This window comes from Microtus pennsylvanicus, chromosome 3 (genome assembly GCF_037038515.1).
Source record: "Microtus pennsylvanicus isolate mMicPen1 chromosome 3, mMicPen1.hap1, whole genome shotgun sequence".
NCBI lineage: Eukaryota > Metazoa > Chordata > Mammalia > Rodentia > Cricetidae > Microtus > Microtus pennsylvanicus.
This window is the reverse complement of record NC_134581.1, coordinates 14,838,402-14,860,415: the sequence shown is the minus strand read 5'-3', so window position 1 is coordinate 14,860,415 and position 22,014 is coordinate 14,838,402. Positions and strand designations below refer to the sequence as shown.

The 22,014-nt window shown below is 41.4% G+C and overlaps 1 protein-coding gene across 1 annotated transcript in view; it reads left to right on the top strand.

Moving 5' to 3' along the window:
• Prkar2a (protein kinase cAMP-dependent type II regulatory subunit alpha) overlaps nt 1–22,014 on the top strand; it is a 65,531-nt gene that overhangs the window by 14,758 nt on the left and 28,759 nt on the right. The window contains exons 2-4 of the mRNA XM_075964599.1: nt 14,014–14,049; nt 17,209–17,261; nt 19,833–19,916. Of these exons, the coding sequence (XP_075820714.1) occupies nt 14,014–14,049; nt 17,209–17,261; nt 19,833–19,916 (173 nt within the window). The remainder of the gene's footprint in view (nt 1–14,013; nt 14,050–17,208; nt 17,262–19,832; nt 19,917–22,014) is intronic.

The following is a 22,014-nucleotide window of genomic DNA, read 5'->3' as shown; positions in this document are numbered from 1 at the left end:
GTCCCAGATGTAGGGAACCAGAAGAATCAGGAGTTGTAAAGTTGATTAGTTCTATTCTGGACTTGTTGAATTACAGGGCCAGCTCTCAGGGCTAGACTAGAATTCCAGCTGATGTTCCGCCAACAGTGGGAATGTGAGTCTGACTAGGACAAAAGTCACAAGGGAAGCTTATCTTTTCATGTCTCTTTGCCTTTGTTTATGCCCATCCCTTATGCCTGGCAGCTGCCCTCTCTCTCTCCTATTTCCCTTTTACTTGCCTGGAAACTGCCTTTTTTAAATATCAACCAGTTCAAAGGTTCTTTTTTTTTTTTTTTTTGCCAAATAACAGCCCTATAAGGTAGTTGCTATTATTATCCTGTTTTTATAGATGAGGAAATTGAGACTCAGAGGTTAAATAACTTGTTCAAGGTCTGCTTCTGTAACCCACACAGCTTGGCACCTTGACCTGACTAGAGGTGATGAGGGAACGAAGATAATCAGGCACAGGGTCACAGAAATGCTGTGCACTGGTAGAGCCACCACAGCCTGGAGCCTCAGTTGAGCACAGGGGGAGGAGGGCTTAGCGGGTCTGCAGCCAAGCAGCCTCAGGCTACCCACATCCAAGAGAAGGAAGCTGCAGTTGCTTGTTTTTTCACACACTGATGAGTTGTTCATAAACACTTTTATTTGCACAGACTGTCAACATTCACACTTGGTCCAGAGAAAGGCTTTGCCAGTTCCAAGCCTGGCATGAATGGTGAGGGATTTACAAGTTTCCCATGGGTCTGAGGTATGGGTTCATGACATGGCCTTGCCCATGTTGACAGTACACATTCTGGGATTTGAACTCAAGTTCAAATCCACTTTTGTTTTACTCCTTTCTAGGTAGTTGGCAAATACTTACTGTATAAATAAAGTATTCACGGTGGTCATTTCTGCACAAGAGATTTTATTTTAAAAATTTATTTTTCAATGCTGGAGATTGAACCAAGGGCCTTGTGCATTTTAGGCAATTAGAGAACCATTGAACCAAACTCCTTTGGATTTTCTTTTTTAAGACAGGGTTTGAAGCCTGTCCTGGAACTAGCTCTTGTAGACAAGGCTGGCCTGGAACTCACAGAGATCCACCTGCCTCTGCCTCCCGAGTACTGGGATTAATTGCGTGTGCCACCACCGCCCAGCTGGATTTTTCTTTTCTTTTTGGCAGAAGGGATTTGATGACAAAGGCTTTCCCTTTTAGGACAGTCTCTGAAAAGGGGAACTTCAAATACTAATATGTTCTCTGTTTCTTCATGTCTTATTGGGACTGCTGAATTACCATGTTACCGGTCTTTCCTCTGGGTATTGTACTACCTTGGTGATGCTATAACAGTGTTTTCTTTCTGCCATAAATATGTATGACCTTCCACTCTCTTGTAGGCGATTTCCACTTGCTCCTCAGTGCTTTTTGTAGGTTTTTTTGTTTTCTTTTTTTTTTTTCCTTTTGAGACAGGATTTCTCTATGTAACAGTTCTGGCTGTCCTGGAACTAGCTCTTGTAGACCAGGTGTGCCTCAAACTCACAGAGATCTGCTATATAGAGAGCTCCAGGGCAACCAGGGGTACAAAGAGAAACCCTGTCTCAAAAACAAGAACAAACACATACATGTGTAGATGAGCATTTAATTTAATCATAGCCTTTCTTTTCCTCAGTTGTGAGATAAATCCTGGCTTGACCACTGCCTAGTTATGTGATGGTATGAGACGTTATCTGGGGTGAGACAAGAGTAGTGGGGAATCTTTAACATGGTTGGTAAGCCAGCTGTGGTGCTGCATGCGCCTTTAATTCCAGTGGTAGAAAAGCAGAGGCAGGCAGATGTCATGAGTATGAGGCAGCCTGGCCTGTATAGTGTGTTCTAAGACAGCCAGGGCTGCGAAGAGTCTCAAAAAAAAAAAAGCCAGGCACACACCTTTAATCTCAGCATTTGGAAGGCAGAGACAGACAGGTGGATCTCTGAGTTCAAGGTCAGCCTGGTCTACAGAGTAAGTTCCAGGACAGGCTCCAAAGCTACACAGAGAAACTCTGTCTTGAAAAACCAAAACCAACCAAACAAACAAAAAACCCAAAACAAAAAGGGGGTGTTGGCGTAATATTTGCACACAGTAAGACTTAAAAAATTATAACTAGAGACCTAAGTACTAGAGAGGTGGCTTGGTAGGTCTGAAGACCCAAATACAGTCCCAGGAATCCACATGGTGAACAGAGAGAACTCAGTCCTGCAAGTTGTCTTCTGACCTCCACACATTTATACACACAATAAACAAATCATTAAAAAAATGACTAACAAAAAGCATTTGAGCAGGGCTGGAGAGATGGCTCAGTGGTTAAGAGCTTACTGCTCTTCCAAAGTACTCAGGTCTTTTTCCTGCACCCACATCAGTGGCACCTGTATCTCCACCTCCAGATCTGACATCCTCTTTTGACATCCACATGCACCAACATGCATGGAGCATTCACTCAACACACAAAACAAACATTTCACAGTATTTGAGCTGGTTATACAGAATGAGATAATAGCTCTGAATTTTTTAATTTTTTTGGATTACATTTGTTTATTTAGTATGGGGAGACATTCCAGGCCTTACAAGGAGGTTAGAGGACCCATGGGAGTCAGTTCTTTCTTATTGGAATCAAACTCAGGTTGTTAGACATGGTGGCAACTGCTCACTGTGCTATCAGATGCTGCCTTTCATTTTTTGTTTGTTTTGTTTTTTCGAGACAGGGTTTCTTTGTATAACAGCCCTGGCTGTACTGGAACTCACTCTGTAGACCAGGTTGGCCTCGACTCACGGAGATCCACCTGCCTCTGTCTCCCAAGTGCTGGGATTAAAGGCGTGCACCACCACTGCCCAGCAGGCTCTCTTTTCTGGTTTTTTTGAGACTCTTTTATATTGAGATAGTGTCTTACTAAGTTGCCCAGCCTGGCCTTGATTTCTGCTGGTAGCCCAAATAGGGTTTAAACTTCTAATCCTCTTAGCATCTTGAGTGCATGGGACTGTAGTATTACACCACCACCAAGCTCCAGTTTTCTGGTCTGTGTCTCTTTAGTTTTCATGTTTTAGTGCATGGAAAGTATTTTGTCCAGTTTGACCAATATGGCTAGCATAAGAGTAGACTCATTTTTGCTCTTTGTAGAAGACAGCTGTGTTTACATGTTCCGAGTTTAAAATATTCAGGCATATTCCAGACCTAAAAAACATTTTTTTGAGAATAGAAAAGAGGATTTCTATATTAACAGCACATTATAAATAGAAATGCTATAAACAATATCCTCAGATAGTAGAGTGGCAGCTGCAGATTGGGTTACTAGGGAAAATAATGCTTGAAACCAGCTGATAGGGAGGTTTTGTTTGGTTGGATTTTTTGTTGGCATATCCTTAACTCTGGATTCTTTTAACTAGTGGTTGAAACTGTTTTCTTGGTTGTTTTTAGTTACCTCTGTCACATAAGTAGAACAAACATTTTAAGCATTTTATGGTTTTGGTTTTTGTTGTGGTGGGGGTTTTTTTTGTTTTTTTTTTGTTTTTTTGCTTTTTGTTGTTTTGTTTTATTTTGTTTTTTTGAGACAGGGTTTCTCTGTATAAACAGCCCTAGTTGTCCTGGAACTAGCTCTGTAGACTTGGCTGGCCTTGAACTCAGAGAGATCTGCTTACCTGTGCTACCACCACTCGGCCAGTTTTTAACTTCTTTTTTTTTTTTTTTTAATTTTTTTGGTTTTTCAAGACAGGGTTTCTCTGTAGCTTTGGAGCCTGTCCTGGAACTAGCTCTTGTAGATTAGGCTGGTCTCGAATTCACAGAGATCCACCTGCCTCTGCCTCCCAAGTGCGGGGATTAAAGGCATGCCCAGCCAGTTTTTAACTTTTGAGACAAAGTTTCTCTGTGTAATTCTGACAGTCTTTTTTTTTTTTTGCTTGTTTGTTTTTCGAGACAGGGTTTCTCTGTGGTTTTGGAGCCTGTCCTGGAACTAGCTCTTGTAGACCAGGCTGGTCTCGAACTCCCAGAGATCCGCCTGCCTCTGCCTTCCGAGTCCTGGGATTAAAGGCGTGCGCCACCACCGCCCGGCTCTGACAGTCTTGGAATCACTTTGTAGATCAAGTTGTCCTCAAACTCACAGAAATCGTCTCGAGAGTCCTGAGATTAAAATATGAGTTGTAACACCCGATTTTGTGTTACACCCTCGGTACAGTTCGAGCGATACTATACTGTACGCGAGTTGGGCAAGGGCCTGGAGATTGAAAGAACACACAAAGAGACCTGGGTCATTTGAAAGGAGATCAGCTGAATGACGTTTATTCAAACTTGGGGAAATCCTTAAGTACTTAACTGCTGCCCAGGCAGGTGGGAAATTACCATATTAACAATGGAGTCAATGCCCTACAGCTGATCACCAGGTGGGGCAGGGGGAACACAGGTACAAACAGAATGCTTTAGTTAGCTGACCAGTAAACTGTCCTCAAGATGAACCCCAGGAACAAGGGTAGACCCAGGCCCTACAATGAGTCACCACGACCAGTAAAATCAGCTTCTTTTTAAAGCTAGCCCTCTGTATTCATGGTGTTAGCTAACTTTTGGTTAAAAATAGTGAGTTATATTCTACCCCAAAGATGAATATTCTGATGCATATTTGTGGTAGTATGAATTTAAGTGAGATTACTTAACAAATATGTACAAAAGCTGTGTAGTAACAGTGGTTCAGGAGTAATTGTGCTTGTCGTCAAGCCTAGTGATCTCAGTTGGATCCTTAGAACCTAGATAAAGGTGTAAGGAGAGAATCAATTCCACAGAGTTATCCTCCGACCTTCATTCATTCACTGTAGAATTTTCTTTTGTTTTCCCATCCTTTCAGATATAATCATGAACACTTACATAAGCACACACACACACATAGTGTGCCAGGCTTTGAGACTACATGGGCAAGCAAAGATAAACCTAATTTCATGCCTTGGCAATTAGGCTCAGGAAAGGGAGACCATAAGCAACCAACAAATGAATAACATTAGTTTAGCATTTGCTGTGGTATCACTCACTGCTCTGAAGGGAAGATACTTTGTTTTCTCAGAGTCTGTGACAGGGCTATGACCTCATCTGCAAAGTCAGTTAAAGCGAGTCTGAAAGTGAAAACTCTTATAGTTTCAAAGGCTTCAATGGTGTTCATTCCTTGTGGTGGTTTAAATAAGAATGGCCTACATAGGCTCATATATTTGAATGCTTAGTCATCAGGGAGTGCCACTGAGACAGATTAGAAGGTCTGGTCTAGTTGGAGTTGTGGGTTTTTTGAAGGAAGTATCACTGGAGGTAGGCTTTGAGGTGTCATAAACCATGCCAGGCCCAGTTTTCTTTCCTGTAGCCTACAGATCAGGATGTAGCTCTCAGCTATTGCTCCAGTGCCATGCCATTCTTCCTGCCATGATGATAATGGGCCCAGCCTCTGAAACTAAGCAAGCCCCTCAATGAAATGCTTTCCTTTATAAGAGTTGACTTGGTAGGTAGGGCTGGAGAGATGGCACAGCCACTAAGGGCTAGGCTCACAACCAAAACTATAAGTTGACTTGGTCAACTTGGTGTCTCTTCACAGCAATGGGACAATGACTATGGAACTCCACAAATGGTGAGAAAACCATTCTAGAAGCCACTGAATCAAGATAAAATGGGAGAAGGGCCAGTACAGTAGCCAAATGCAGAGAGGAAGAAAAGCATGGTAGTTTTGTCTTCATCCTTAGAACTGTGGAAAGGCTACTAAAGAATTTTAAATATAAGATGTGAAGTGCTGCAGACTCTGGTTAGAAAAGATTACTTTCATAGTTGCCTGGGAAAGATTAGGGAGGGTCAGAAGCAGATGCAGATAATGTATCACTTTGGATGTTGCTGTAACGTAGGGTTGATGTTTGCCTGAGTTGGAAGAGAGAGTACTGGAGACGACTTTAGGTCAGATATAGAAGGCTTACATGGCCAGGTCTCAGGGACAGAATGGATACTGAATATGAGAAAATCAAAGAGGACATTTGAATTTCCAGCTTATACTTTGGATTGACAGCAGTGTTCTTTCGATAAAGAATGTGAAAAATGAGCTTGGGAAGGATGGAGGAGCCCCTGTGTTTGATGATAGATATGTATGTAGGTTTGACATCTCTGAGATGTGATGTGGGATGTCCTTTGTATATGTGTTGCTTTTATTGAACAATGAATAAAACTGTTTCGACCAATGGCTTAGCAGAGTTAAGCGAAGCAGGAAATCTAAACAGGGATATATAGAGGGTAGGCATTAAGCAGAGTCAAAGAGATGTCATGTAGCTGCTGAGGGAGGATGACACTAGAAACTTACTGGTAGGCCACAGCCTCTTGGTGATACACAGATTAATAGAAGTGGGTTAATTTATGGTGTAAGAGCTAGCTTTAAATATGCATGAACCATTGGCCAAACAGAGTTGTGATTAATAGAGCTTCTGTGTGATTATTTGGGTCTGGGTAGACAGGAAACAAACAAGCAGTTGGATATTCTTGTTTGGATCTCCCAGGACAAATCCAGGTCTAAGTGTGAGTTGGTGTTTGCACTGATGAGCATTATTGAGTTTTCTGGGGCAGGAGAGTGATCAAGTGAGAAGAGGGCCTCTGACTGACAGCCAGGACAGCCAGCACCAGAGGACCATCCGAAGAGAATGAGCCTGCAAATATGGGGGGAATCCGGGCATGTGGGGCAAATGAGTGAAAACAAGGAAAATCACATTCAAATTTATTTTTCCTAGGATCATTAATAAGCTTGCATTTGAGATAGAATTTTTTTTTCTGTCAGTGATCTACTTTTATTATCTAAAAAGGCATAACTGAAATTAGGTTGCTATAATTTTGTTGTCTCCTAGTAACAAGAAAAGCAGCCAGTGGTTCTATAAAATAACTACTACCAAAGTCATTTATATTTTCCTAGTGTGCCAAGCCTATCATCAAACTACTAGAGACAGTCAGTGTGTCTAATGCTGGCGAGACACCACTCAAGTGAGCTGAGGCTGTCTCTTGAGCTGTCTACTGCCTTAGATGTGAATGTTAAAAAGCTCAAATATTTAAAATAAAGAGATAAACATGCTTGAAGGGATGGAGTAAAACAGTTTCAGAGTTAGCTAGCGGTAGTGGCACATCCCTTTAATCCCAGCACTTGGGAAGCAGAGGCAGTTACATCTCCATGAGTTTGAGGCCAGCCTGATCTACAAAGTAAGTTCCAGCATAGCCTGGGCTGTTGTTATACAAAGAAACTCTGTCCCAAACAAAGATACATGCATACAACATTTGAATGTGTTCAGGTAGATTTTTTATAAAATATTTTTACTTTATGTGCATTGGTGTTTTTCTTGTATATATTTCTGTGTGAAAGTTTCAGGTTCCCTAGAACTGTAGTTACAGACGTTGTGAGTTGCCATGTGGGTGCTGGGAATTGAACCCTCTCTGGAAGAGCAGCCGGTGCTCTTAACCACTAAACCTTCTCTCCAGCCCTTAAAAGAATTTTTTTTATATGCATGAGTATTTGTATTTGCCTGCACCACGTGTATGCAGTGCTTCTGGAAGCTAAAAGAGGTGTCAGATGATCTGGAACTTGAGTTCCTGATAGTTGAGCTGCCAGGTGCTGGGAAGAAAAGCAGGAACCCTTAATTATGAGCCATCTCTCCAGGTTCTGTTCTGGGGTAGATTTTTTAATTAGTTGATGGGGCTGGCTTTGATTACAGAGCACAGAGTTATTTCTTGTCTCCAGACAGTTAACATTAGATGACTACACTTAAATCCATGTATAGCTAGTTTTCATAAATTTAAACATGAAAATATTATGTACTTTGGTAATTCACATTCAGTGAATATACAAACACTAACAGCTGGTATAGTTGGGCAGTAGTGGCGCACACCTTTAATCCCAGCACTCTAGAGGCAGAGGCAGATGGATCTCTGTGAGTTCAAGGCCAACTTGGAATTTTTTTGCAGTAGTTCTATGTTGTCTTGCTCATGGAGGAAAGGCACTGACTTATCATTTCCTCCCACTGAAAAGGAGAAAAATACTTGTCCCGTTGGGTAGGAAAGAAGGATACAATGAGAGTTTTCAGGGGAAGCAAAAAGAAATGGAAAATTTTTCACCAGAAAAGAGGAAGAAGGGACCATAAAGTCTGACTTGATGGTCTTGACTGTGTCTCACATATGAAACTGTAGATGAGTAATGTCAGCCTGAAAGCAAGGACCTTCAAGAATTTTCCTTTCTTCCTATTTGGCATTGTAGGAGAGAACCTTTCAGGTCATTCACAACCCAACATAGAACTACTGCAAAAAATTCCGTGGCAGGCTGAATATTTGACTCAGTGCTTAAGAGCACTGGCTGCTCTTCGAGAGGTCCTGAGTTCAATTCCTAGCAACCACATGGTGATGACTCACTGCTTTCTATGATGAGATCTGGTGCACTTTTCTGGCATGCAGGCACACATGCAGACAGAACACTGTATACATTAAAAAAAAATTTTTTTTGTGGCAGTATGGCAGGAAGAGACCAAGGAAAGCTTTGTTGTGGCCTTAAGTGCCATGGCTCTTGCACAGCAGGTTCTTGTCTCCAGGTGTTCCTTCATGATCACAGTAGGTCATGGGGAATATGGTTCTTTTTTTTTTTTTTTAATTTTTGAGACAGGGTTTCTCCGTAGCTTTTTTGGTTCCTGTCCTGGAACTAGCTCTTGTAGACCAGGCTGGCCTCGAACTCACAGAGATCCGCCTGCCTCTGCCTCCTGAGTGCTGGGATTAAAGGCATGCGCCACCACCGCCCAGCTGGGAATATGGTTCTTGAGAGCTTAGAATGAACAACCGTTCAGGTCAATGAGATGAACCCAGAGTGGATACTGCAGAACAGACAGGCTAAGATGTAACTGAGACAGGAGGACCTTCTACACTCAAGCAGGTCATGAATCCAAGTCTTTTGATCATCTTGGACATTAGGGTTCATGGATTGGCAAATTCCCTGTGGACAGGCACAGGCCTCTTCTGAATAAGAAGTGCCCTGTTCTGGGCTTCCTGACTCTTCCTGGAGCCCAGCACCACATCTAACCCTCCTCAGCACTAGCTGGTGTCACCTCATCTGCCACCAGAAAGCGAAGGGTCTTAGAATGTGATGGTTTGTTCTGATTGTCAACTGGACAACGTAGGATCACCTGGGAAGAGTCTAAGTGAAGTCTAGATCATGTTAGGCTGCAAGGGACTAATCTGAGCACTCTGATTGATGTAGGAAGAGAAGACCCAGCCTAAAAGTAGGATGAACTATTTCCTGTGTTTGGATCTTAGATGAATAAAAAAGAAGAAAAAAGTGAGCTGACACATACATGCTTGTTTTCTCTCTCAGCAGTCTTAACTGGATGTGACCAGTGTTGGAACTAAAGGTACATGCCACCACACCTGGCCTAGCAGTAAATTTTTAAATTTTTTTAAACTTTTGTGTTTATTCTTTGTGCCTTTTACATCGTGCATCCCGATCCTATTCATTTCCCTGTCTCTTTGTATCCACCCCTGTCCTTGCAACCCACCCATTCACAAAAATGTATTTTTTTTAAAAAATTTATTTTTATGTGCATTGGTTATTTTCCATGGGTATCGGGTCCCCTGGAACTGGAGTTATAGATAGTTGTGAACTGCCATGTGGGTGCTGGGAATTGAAACTTTGGAAGATGCCCTTAACTACTGAGCTATCTCTCCAGCCCCACAAAATAAAATTTAAGAGAAAAAAGAAAAGAAGAGAAAAGAAAAAAGGAAAAATATCTTCAGGGAAGCTGTAGTCTGACAGTGAGTCTAGTAAACCTTTTCTTGTAAGTGTTCACCACAAAGAGTCATTGGTCTGGTCAAGGCCTCTGGTTTCTGCTACACTCTTGATGCTGGGCTCTCCTTGGATATCCTGTTGTTGCCCTGTGTTGTGGAGATCCTGAAGTTTTGCATCTATAGGACTAGCCCCTTCATGTGCTCCTGCAGATCACAGATGGAGTAATGTTGGGGTGGGCCAACTCATAACCTGGTTCTGGGCCTGGGTAGTTACAGGGTTGGTCAACCCGCCAGCTCACCCCATCCTCACCACCAGTGTGAGCTCTCCAGCATTGCCCCAGCTATTTTACCCCTTGCAGCAATGAGCAAAGAGCAGGGCCAGTTCTCCTGCTTTCATGCCCTCAGGGTTGGAACTCCCACACCTGCACCATCAGGGCCAGCTCTAATGTGTTACCTCCGCAAGGTGCAGGGGCCACTCTCCTGAGGGCTGCAGCTGGTGAAGGGGCTAGCACATCTGTCATAGGCATTGTGGGGTGGGGGTTGGGGAAGTGCGAAGGTAGTAGGTATGTCTTCCACCCACACCACCATATGCCAGATGAGGGGTGCTGCCAGATCTCCCATGCTCGTGTTCTTGGGGTGGTTCACCTATAACCTTGTCAATAGGGTCAGCTCTGCTGTGCTAGCACTAAAGTTTTTAAATGTGGCTCATAAGGTCTAGTTCATCAGCTTCTGGGTACCTCTGAATGCTTCATGATCAGTTGGGTAATGTGTCCATGAAGAAACAGCGTCACAGCCGGGCGGTGGTGGCACACGCCTTTAATCCCAGCACTCGGGTGGCAGAGGCAGGCGGATCTCTGTGAGTTTGAGGCCAGCCTGGTCTACAAGAGCTAGTTCCAGGACAGGAACCAAAAAGCTAAGGAGAAACCCTGTCTCGAAAATTTAAAAAAAAAAAAAAAAACAGCATCAGGTCCTTCTTCATCTTGTCAGTACATAGCCCACAATCTTCTCATTCTCATGCTCAGCGATGTACCAGAGATGACCAGGAAGATCCATAATAGATACAGTATTTAATATTTCTTGGGAAAGAAGATGAGATTGTAGTATTCATGTTCATCAGGTCCCATGTTCTAACTTGTAGCTTTGCAGATAATCATAATGGTATGTTGGCAGAAGTTTCCTGTCTCAGATCCAGTTGGTCCCAAATACCCGGCAGCTGCTTCCCAAATTACCACACAGAGGCTTAATATTGCTTATAAATGCTCAACCAATACCTTAGGCTTATTAACTAGCTCTTACAATTTAAGTTTACCCATATTCCTTATTTATGTTCTGCCACGTGGCAGTACCTTTTCTCAGTATGGTGTGCCTATCTTGTTCTCTCTGCATCTTACTGGCATCTCCTGACTCTACCTTTCTTTCTCTGCCCTTCTCCCCATCATCTTTGCTATGGTTGTCTTGCCTATACTTCTTGCCTGGCTACTGGCCAATCAGTGTTTCATTAAACCAGTTCAAATGACAAATCTTTAAAGTGTACAAGAGGATGATCGCACAGCATTAGAGAGCCTGTCGTGCTAAGAACAGAGAGAGGATGTTATCTACTTGAAGAGGTAACATGTGCTTCCAGAAATTGAAGTTCAGCAACCAAAGCTGCAGGACAGTGTGCCACAATCCTTCAAGTAACTTTGTTAGACTCTCTGATCTATCTTCCAGGTTTTTTTTTTGTTTGTTTGTTTGTTTCTACTCATTTTCAAGTTTCCTTTTCCTCCCCTCATTTTGGCTTATTTTTAGACAGGATATCAATATACCTCAAACTGTCCTGGAACTCAATGTCTTACTAAGAGTAACCAAGAACTTCTCTTCCTCCTGAGTACTAGAATTATTAACCATGAGCCACATGGGTGTTTAGGAAGTCTTGGTGATCAAACCTAGTATTTCACAGATGCTGTGCAAGTACCCTGACAGGTAAACTGTATCTTCAAACTCAATTTTCTCCTTTTAGAAAGTGGAGAAGGTTTTTGTTTGCTTTTGTAATGCAGTTTTCCATTCTTTACCCCCATTTGCCCCCTTATGCTAAAGATTGAGCCCAGGGCTTCACAGAAAGAACAAGTGTTCCTACCCCTTAGTTATAGATTTGTGCCTTGTTGGTTTGATTTTGTTTTTAGAGATAGAGTCTTGGTAAATAACCCAGTCTGGCTTCAAACTTGTAATACTCCTGCCTCAATTTCTCAAGCACTGGGTTTACATACATGTACTTCCATACAGGATATATTTTAATAATTTTATGTATTGGTATTTTGCCTGTATGTGTGTTTACCACATGTGTACCTGATGCCTATAGAGGACAGAAGAGGGTGTCAGATCTTCTGGAACTAGAGTTAAAAATATACTGGATGAGCATGAAGAACAACCAATACCCTTCATTGAATCATCTCTCCAGTGACACACACACACACACACACACATTTGTTTTTTTCGAGGCAGGGTTTCTTTGGAGCCTGTCCTGGAACTTGCTCTGTAGATCAGGCTGGCCTTGAACTCACAGAGATCCTCCCATCTCTGCCTCCTGAGTGGTGGACTTAAAGGTGTACACCACCACCGCCTGGCTTATATTTTTTATAGTTACATTTATTATTGGCCAGGGGCAAACATATCATAGCATGTGTATAGAGGTCACAGGACAATTTTCAAGAGTTCTCTTTCCACCATATGGCTTATGGAATGGAATTCAGATTATCAGGCTTGGGGGCAAGCACCTTTACTCACTGAGATTTATTTTATTTTAAATTGGGGCTAGAGAGATACCTCAGTGGTTAAGAGCATTGACTGCTCTTCTAAAGAACTTAAGCTCAATTCCCAGCACCCATGCTCTGGGGCAATGCTCTTGTACACTGTAAAGATTTGTCACTCATTGAATTAATAAAATGCTGATTGATCGGGCAGGAAGTATAAGTAGTGCAGCCAGACTAGGAGAATTCTGGGAAGGTGAAAGGCAGAGCGTCAGTTACCAGCTAGACAGAGAGGAAACAAGATGAGAATGCCTTACTGAGAAAAGGTACCAAGCCACGTGACTAAACATACACAGGAATTATGGGTGAATTTAAGTCATAAGTACTAGTTAATAATAAGCCTGAACAATAGTCAAGACAGTTAATAAGAATATAAACCTCTGTGTGTTTATTTGGGATTGAATGGCTGCGGGACTGGGCGAGACAGAAACCTTCGTCTACACACCAACATTGTGGTTCACACTAACTGCAGTTCCAGGGAATCCAGGGTTATCTTCTGGCCTCTCTGGGAACCAAGTACCCACATGTTGCATAGATATACATTTAGGCAAAACACATATAAGCATAAATAAAATCTCAAAATAAAATTTAAATTATGTGTATGTGTGTGTCTATGTATGAGTATGTGTAAGAATAAGTTCCAGGTTATCTTTAGCTACATATATTACATATATAAACACATGTGCCCACGGAAGCCAGAAGAAGACAGTATTGTGAGGTGCCCAACCTAGGTCTTGGGAACCAAACTCAGGTCCTCTGGTGCCTTGAAGTTCTAAGGAACTTTCCTTCCTTCCTTCCTTCCTTCCTTCCTTCCTTCCTTCCTTCTTTCCTTCCTCTCTCTCTCTTTCTCTTCCTCCCTCCCTTTCTCTTTTTTTTCTCTTTTTAAAAAGATTTATTATGTATACAATTCTGTCTGCATGTATCTCTGCGGGCCAGAAGAGGGCACCAGATCTCATTACAGATGGTTGTGAGCCACCATGTGGTTGCTGGAAATTGAACTCAGGACCTCTGAAGAGCAGGCAGTGAGTGCTCTTACGCTAAGCCATCTCTCCAGCCCCTAGGAGCTTTTTTATTTTTATGGAAGTATTTTCCACTCCCCAGCTCCCAAGACAGGGTTTCTCTGTATAGCTTTGGAGCCTGTCCCTGGAACTTGCTTTGTAGACCAGGCTGGCCTCGAACTCAGATCTGCCTGCTTCTGCCTCCTGAGTGATGGATTTAAAGTTATGCACCACTGCCAGCAGGGAAGTATCTTTTATATTGTTTTTTTTTTATGATTAGGTTGAGTAACAATAATTTGTAGTTAAATATGGAAGAGCATGGACTGACCCACTGGTGAGTGTGGGGGTCAGTTCTGTCATCAGCAGTCTTTGCGTGAAGCAAGGGTAAGAAGAGAAGCATGTGACACAATGATGCTGTCTAAATGTTGACTTTTTTTTTTTTTTTACAGTTCCGACACCTAGCAGATTTACTAGAAGAGTGTCAGGTATGTGCTCTCTTTTATGACATACTGCTAAAATTCTATTTTAACAGAGGAATATCTTAAGTGAACATAAATTCATCTCCAAACTGGAACTATAAGCTATCAGTATTATATAAATTTATTATACTTAAAGTAGAACTACCTGTGATTCCTTTAAGTAAATATATATATATTATTATAATTGGTCCTTTTGCATCTGTGTCTTAATATTTTTCTATATTTACAAATTATTTCTAAGAGTAATTCTTCATGTTGCTATTTCTGGTATCCTAGATTATGCTGTCATTAAATTTTCTTATGAGTTTTTAAGTCATTTGAATTATAATCCTTAGTTATATCGTGGAAAGTGGTGTTCTCTGTTGAGAGACTGAACATTGTCTCCGTCTTTTCTCTTTTTAGAGGCAATGCACAGATAAGGCTACAGGGAAGAGGTATCTCTGATATGCCTCTTTTGTACCACTATCTCAAGAATAAGCACTTTAGTTGTACCAGAACTCTAGCTCATTTTTATGTTCTTGTAGTTAACAAAAATTAATGCTTTCATAATATAGAAAATAACAGAAATTTGTGTTGCCCCACCTTTCCCTTTTTGAGTCAGGGTCTTACGTGCTCCAGGTTGCCCCTGACTATTCAGTGTGTCCAAGGATGACCTTGAGCTTCTTTCCGATTCTCTCACACATGCGAAGTGCTTGGATTATAGGCGTGTGCTACCATTTATTTAGTGTTGAGTGTGAAACTTTTTTTCTCTCTTTTTTTTTAAAAGATTTATTATGTATACAATTCTGTCTGCATGTATCTCTGCGGGCCAGAAGAGGGCACCAGATCTCATTACAGATGGTTGTGAGCCACCATGTGGTTGCTGGAAATTGAACTCAGGACCTCTGAAGAGCAGGCAGTGAGCTAAATGAGCTAAATCCCCGCTTTCTGAGTTTTTTTTTTGTTGTTGTTGTTTTCTTTATGGGACTAGTTTAATAACATTTTTTGTTATGTAATGTGGTCCAAGTTATATTATTTTTTCCAGTAGGTATAATAATACTTTTATATAAGGTGAAGAACCACACAAATCAAGTCATGTAGCGAGAGAAAGACCCCTGCAAAGCAAGGTTGTGATGGAGGAGATGTGTGTGACTCGAGAGATCAAAGTCTCAAATTATTCTTATTTTTATAATATTTAATGCTGGGTGGTGCTAGCGTATACCTTTAATCCCAACAACTGAGAGGCAGAGGCAGGTGGATCTCTGTGAGTCTAAGGCCAGCCTGGTCTACAGAGTGAGTTCTAGGACAGCCAGATCTACAGAGAAATCCTGTCTTGAAAACTAGCCCCCCAATTATTTATTTATCTTTATTTCATATTATGGGTGTTTTGTCCACATGCATGCCTGTGAACCACATGCATGCCTGGTTCCTGAGATGACCAGAAGAGGGTATTGGGCCCCTGGAGCTATAGTTATAGACAGTTGTGAGTGAGGTGCCATGTAGGTGGTGGGAATTGAACCTGGTTTATCTAAAAGAGCAGCCAGTACACTTAACCACTGAGCCATTTCTCCATACACTGCCATACCTGCTCTGAGTCCTTCCTTCCTTCCTTCCTTCCTTCCTTCCTTCCTTCCTTCCTTCCTTCCTTCCTTCTTTCTTTCTTTCCTTCCTTTCTTTCTGTGTCTTTCTTTCTTCCTTCCTTTTTTTAAAAAAATTATTTTTATGTACATTGATATTTTACCTGCATATATATCTGTGTGAGGGAGCTGGATCCCCTGGAACTGGATGTAAGCTGCCATAACCTGGGTCCTCTGGAAAAGCAGCCAGTGCTCCTAACTGCTGAGCCATCTTTCCAGTCCCAGTAGTCATCGGTCTCCATCTCCTCTCCTCTCCTCCCCTCCCCTCCCCTCCCCTCCCCTCCTCTCTCTCCGAGACAGGATTTTTCTGTGTAACAGTCCTGGCTGTCCTAGAACTAGCTTTTTATTTTTTTTTATATATTTATTTATTTATTATGTATACAATATTCTGTCTGTGTGTATATCTGCAGGCCAGAAGAGGGCACCAGACCTCATTACAGATGGTTGTGAGCCACCATGTGGTTGCTGGGAATTGAACTCAGGACCTTTGGAAGAGCAGGCAATGCTCTTAACCATTTGAGCCATCTCTCCAGCCCCTAGAACTAGCTTTTATAGACCAGGCTGGCCCTGAACTCATAGAGATCCATCTGCCTCTGCCTCTGCCTCCCGGGTGCTGGGAACAAAGCACCCACACTTTAAAGACTTTTATGTGGATGCTGAGGATACTCAAACTTGCATTACAAGCATTACCAGCATTAACAGGCTAGCCCTCTCCCAAACTCTCTTCTTTTTATAAGGTCCTACTTTCTTATGACCTTAATAACCTCTTTAAAAACTTTTCTTTTTTTTTTTTTTTTTTTTTTGCTTTTTCGAGACAGGGTTTCTCTGTGGTTTTGGAACCTGTCCTGGAACTAGCTCTTGTAGACCAGGCTGGTCTCGAACTCACAGAGATCCACCTGCCTCTGCCTCCCAAGTGCTGGGATTAAAGGCGTGCGCCACCACCGCCCGGCTTTTAAAGACTTTGTAAATATAATTTTTAATGTAATAGTATTGATATGGCTTCAATGCATAGATTGGGTGGGAAGGCATAATTCAGTCTACCACTGGATTTTTAAATTACATTATGCAACTGTTAGTGACATTTCAGTTTAAGATGACTATGGACAGGCTCCAAAACTACGCAGAAAAAAAAGGTTTAAGTGTGGCAGCACACATCTGTAATCTCATTATGGGGAAGATGGAAGACAAGTGGGTTCATGCAGCTCACTAACTAGTTAGCCTAGCTGAGTCTGAGCTCCAGATTCAATTAGAGACCATCTTAAAAAATAAGGTGAGGGCCTAGGGTAGTGGTGCATGCCTTTAGTTTCAACACTCAGGAGGGATAGGTAGGACTACATAGTCAGCTAGAGCTACGTAGTGAGACCCTGTCTCAAATGCATACATATATACATACATGAATATATATATATACATACCTATTGAACAGACAAATAAGGTGTAGAGTGAATAAGAAAGGCACCCTCTGGTATCCACATGACATCCCATACTTCTTTTTTTATAAAAATCACACATTTTATAATTTCCTTTTTTTTTCTCTCTCGCATTTTAGTCTGTGCAGAAACCTATAACCCTGATGAAGAAGAGGAAGATAGTGATCCAAGGGTAAGAACTAAAAGTATTCATTTAGAATTGCATTTCCTGCTGATTCTCTTCTACTACATACCTCAGATTAATCACTGATAGTGAAAATAAATGTGAATTAAAATCTCAGTGAAAGGTTACATACTCTCTTGTGCAGCCCTAACTTTTACTGTTTGCATGCCTGTAAGTGTGGACTGTAAAGCTAAGTAGGCAGCCATAGGTGGTGTAGAGAAAGGTTAAGGAGGATGGCGAAAGGATGCCTGTGCCGTGAAAATGGAAAGGTTACTGAAGGTGCAATGGTCACGCAGGGGAGAGGGAAAAAAGCGGAATCAGAACAGAGGAAGGAAGAGAAAGAACAAAAGCAAATTTTGTATGAAAAATATTGAAGAGAAACTTAATGTTTTGTGACTGATAAAAATAAATTTTAGCCAGGTGCACATTTTTAATCCCAGCACTTTAGAGACAAGAGGCAGGCAGATCTCTGGGCGTTGAGAACAACCTGGTCTACAGAACAAGTTCCAAGACAGCCCAGGCTACACAGAGAAACCATGCCTTGTAAAACCAAAATAAATGAATAAGTGAAGGAATGGTGAATAAATGAATAAATGAAAATAAAATTTAAAAGTGTCTACGGGATGCCATTTTTTATACACTAGATTGAAACTAGCCCTGGTTGAGAGTTTGGTGAGGAGAACCTGACTAACTTCGCAGAAGCCTTAGACATAGTCAGCTTAGAATTAGCCAGATTCTGCAGGTTCTGGGCAGAATTCTCCCCAGGGATTCACAAATGGAGATCATATATTGTTGTAACAGCAAAAACTGGAAAGAACCTAAAATGACTCTGATAAAGTATTATCACCTAGGGCTAAATGGTGTTACATGCAAAGTAAGAGAGTCTGGAGGATAGGATTCATTCCATAGCATATATGTTTAAATGAGGTGCTTTTTAATTTTATAATTAATTTTGTAAAATAAAAATAATTAATGCAATTGTTATTGCATTAATTGTTATCTGCAGAGACTTAACACCTGAAAGAATATACTCTAGATTGTAAATGTTGTTGGCATAGGATCCTAGTTGACTATGTTTATTGTTTGTTTTTTTCGAGACAGGGTTTCTCTGTTAGCTCTAGCTCTCCTGGTACTTTGTATACCAGGCTGGCTGGCTGCCTTTGCCTCCATCATAAATCATAACAGCATTGTTCATTTGGAGTCATCCTTAACTCTTTTTGCTTTTTTATCACTTCATCTAATTTTTCAATAAATTTAGTTCTACTTCCTTCAAAATCTATCCAAACTTCTCTACTTCTTGATGCTGTTTCATCTTCGGCACAGTGACTGTGCCTAACCTACTGCTATTACAGCCAGCAACTGCAATTCCACAGTTACCAGCCTGCTTCTCTGGCTGAAGCCTGGCAGGAGTTCTTTTCCTACAAGCCTTGGCTTTGCCACTGCCACTAAAGGTAGTTTTAACTAAATCTGTATTTTCTATCTATAAATAAAACTTGAGATTCAAAGGCCAGCATAAAAACCTGCTAGCTCAGAAAGGTTGAGTAACACCTCGCTAACCTTTTCTCCTTGTTGGTGGCTCCCAAAAAGCCCTCCTTACTACTTCCTGTGTGTCTTTTTATCTCTTTCAGATGCCTATCTGATGCCCTCTGATGATTATTTTCTGTCACCTAGTTGCTAAGTGAGCCTCTTGACCCAAGGTTAATTTTATTTAATCAAAGCAAATGCAAACTTGGTACCTTTATGGTTACCTCCTAGTCCAAACTATAGTGTAAGCTTCCCAGCTTCCTCTAGTCCTAACTCTAATCCTAATCCTAACCCTAATTTAACAGCCTTGTGATCCTTCAAATATTAAATCTCTTCCTGAATTGATAGCCTCAACCCACCCCCAAGTTGTTAAGAGAAAGTTCCATTTATTCTATGATGTATGTGTACCACGCTCTCTGAATTTGGACATCCCTCTCTCAACTGGCCTGTTCTGATCTTTCCCTGTCTGCATCAGTCTCATCTCTCTTTGTCACCTGTCACGTCTGCTATTCATTCTCCCACCAGAAGATGCCCTGCTCTTTCCAGTCATCTTAACATAGTTGGCACTTCCTCGGGAGGGCCTCACCTAGCCAGACGTAAACATACTTTCATACTTATCTCCCTTGCTTACTTTTGGTCCTTAGTCTTGTTGGACTCCAACATATTTGTGTGTTTATAGAATGTAAAGGCATACAGTTTTATCTATGTGTTCACTGTTGTCTCCAGAGTGGAGAGTGCCTGGAATCGAGTAGATGTACAAAATGTATTGAAGGAAGACTTTAGATTCCCTGCTATCCAGATGAGATAGACAGCTGATGATTGTCAGCTGCACAGACAGCTAGTGGCTCTAGCAGTGCTCCAGAGCACTGCCTCCCCAAAGCAGCCCACTGCTTGCTGGTTTTGTGGAATTAGACTTGCTTAAACACACACACAATGTTTTGCTTTTTTTCCTTATTCCCCCCCCCACGCTTTTTAGGAAAAAGAGATACATTAATTTTTAAATGGGTGATTTTCAAATGGACAAAATAATTATCTTGGCTTTATTTCAATTGACAGGTGGTTTATCCCAAAACTGATGAGCAGAGATGCAGGCTTCAGGAAGCTTGCAAAGATATTCTTCTTTTCAAAAACCTTGACCAGGTAACATTGATTTGAAAAAAAAAATTGTTATGTTATTTTAACTTTTTCTCTATTTGGCATTTAAGCAGTTTTTAGCATGTTAGCCACAGTTGAATTAGTCTTGTATCTTCAGATTTATTGATTTAAAAAAATCACTTTTATTCTGTTGATCACTATAATGAAGCTATGGTTTTGTTTTAAGACAGTCTTGCCAGCCAGTGGTGAACGTATTATACATAATATTATATGTAGTGTATGTATTATATTAGTATCATTGTTTAGATCTTTTGAGACAGGGCCTCTCTACATAGCCCTTACTATCCAAATCACTATGTAGTCTTGCTGGCCTCGAACTCACAGAGGTCTGCTTGCCTCTGCCTCCCCAGAGCTAGGATTAAAGGCGAGCGTCTGGTGAAATGCCTATTTTTACACCCTTACTGCCAGGAAGATGACTTAGTAGCTGTACAAATATGAGGACTTGAATTTGGATCCCCAGTACCCAGATAAAAAAACCCAACATGGTTCCATACATTTATAACTAGAGCACAGTGGGAGTGGAAACCTGCAGATTCTCTGAGTTCACTGGCCTACTAGTCTAGCCAATCAGTAAGCTCTGGGCTCAGCAAGAGACCCTGACCCAAAAAGTAAAGTAAGAAACAACTGAGGGGATATACTCAGTGTCAGCCTCTGGTCTCCACACGTATGCACACACATTCCCAAGTACAAATGTGTATAATTTCTTAAATTTCAACTTTATAATAAAGTCAAAAAAATAGTACTATGAAAACCTATACTTTTAAAACTGTGTGTGTGATGTATGCATACAATATATGCACATATATATCCAGGTATGTGTGCCCTTGTGAGACCAGAGAGGATGTTTGGTGTCCTGCTATCACAGCCGTACTCCCTTCCGTCTCTAAGGAGCCTGACACTAAGCCTCGGAAAATTCTCCTGTCTTTACCTTTCACCCTCACCTTTGCTGGGGTGACAGCCATATCCAGATTTTTTTTTAAATGTTTATTTATTTATTATGTATACAATATTCTGTCTGTGTGTATGTCTGCAGGCCAGAAGAGGGCACCAGACCTCATTACAGATGGTTGTGAGCCACCATGTGGTTGCTGGGAATTGAACTCAGGACCTTTGGAAGAGCAGGCAGTGCTCTTAACCACTGAGCCATCTCTCCAGCCCCCCATATCCAGATTTTTTATGTATGTCCTAGGGATTTGAACTCAAACCATGTTTGCACACCTAAGCACGCTCACCCGCTGAGCCAACTCCTCAGCCCCCATATGCCTTTGAACCGCACTGGCTAGTTAACGTGTTCCATCGTTTATACTCTCCTCACATGTAAGTTTGTATACAGAGAGAGGAGACAGGAGGACTTTTGTTCTGAGCTGTTTATCCATACGTAAGACTTTATGACTTTCCATCACAGGATTTTTGGGGTGTATTTTCTAATAATAAAAAATATTTTAATTGTACATTTTTAATTTGCTTTGTGGGTTTTTTATTTCATTTGGCCTAGGCTGGCCTCAGATTCCCTGTGTAACTGAGAATGATCTCAAGGACTGGGATTACAGGCATATGTCACCACTCCCAGCCTAAAGATTAATACTATTTTCAGTGATACTGGGGATTGAACTCATGGCCTGGAGCATGCTAGGCAAGCTCTCTACAACTAAACTATATACCCAGCTCTTTTTTCTGTTTCCTAGTCGAGACTCATATTGTGATTTGATTGTGATTATGTCATTTTGTTCCCCCTAGTTTTGTTTCCTTTAGGGTGGAATGTCCCCTTTCCTGACACCTCATCACAGTTTCTGGAGGATGCAGGTTACAAGAGGACCTGCTCAGAACAGGCCTAAGATGTCCCTTAGTTTGGATTATTCATGAACATTTGAATGTATTGCCCATATTTTTTCTTTTTATAAATACTTTTTTTCTTGGCAGCATTTAATTAGAAAATTCCAGGGTATGTTGGTCCACATTTTACATGAACATGGTTGGCACACAGTAGCAAGCATTCTATTTAGTCTGTCAGTTTGTATGGTATCCAACACCCATGGGACTTCAGGGCTGAAGATGGCTTTTGGCATTTAATTTTAGAAAGCAT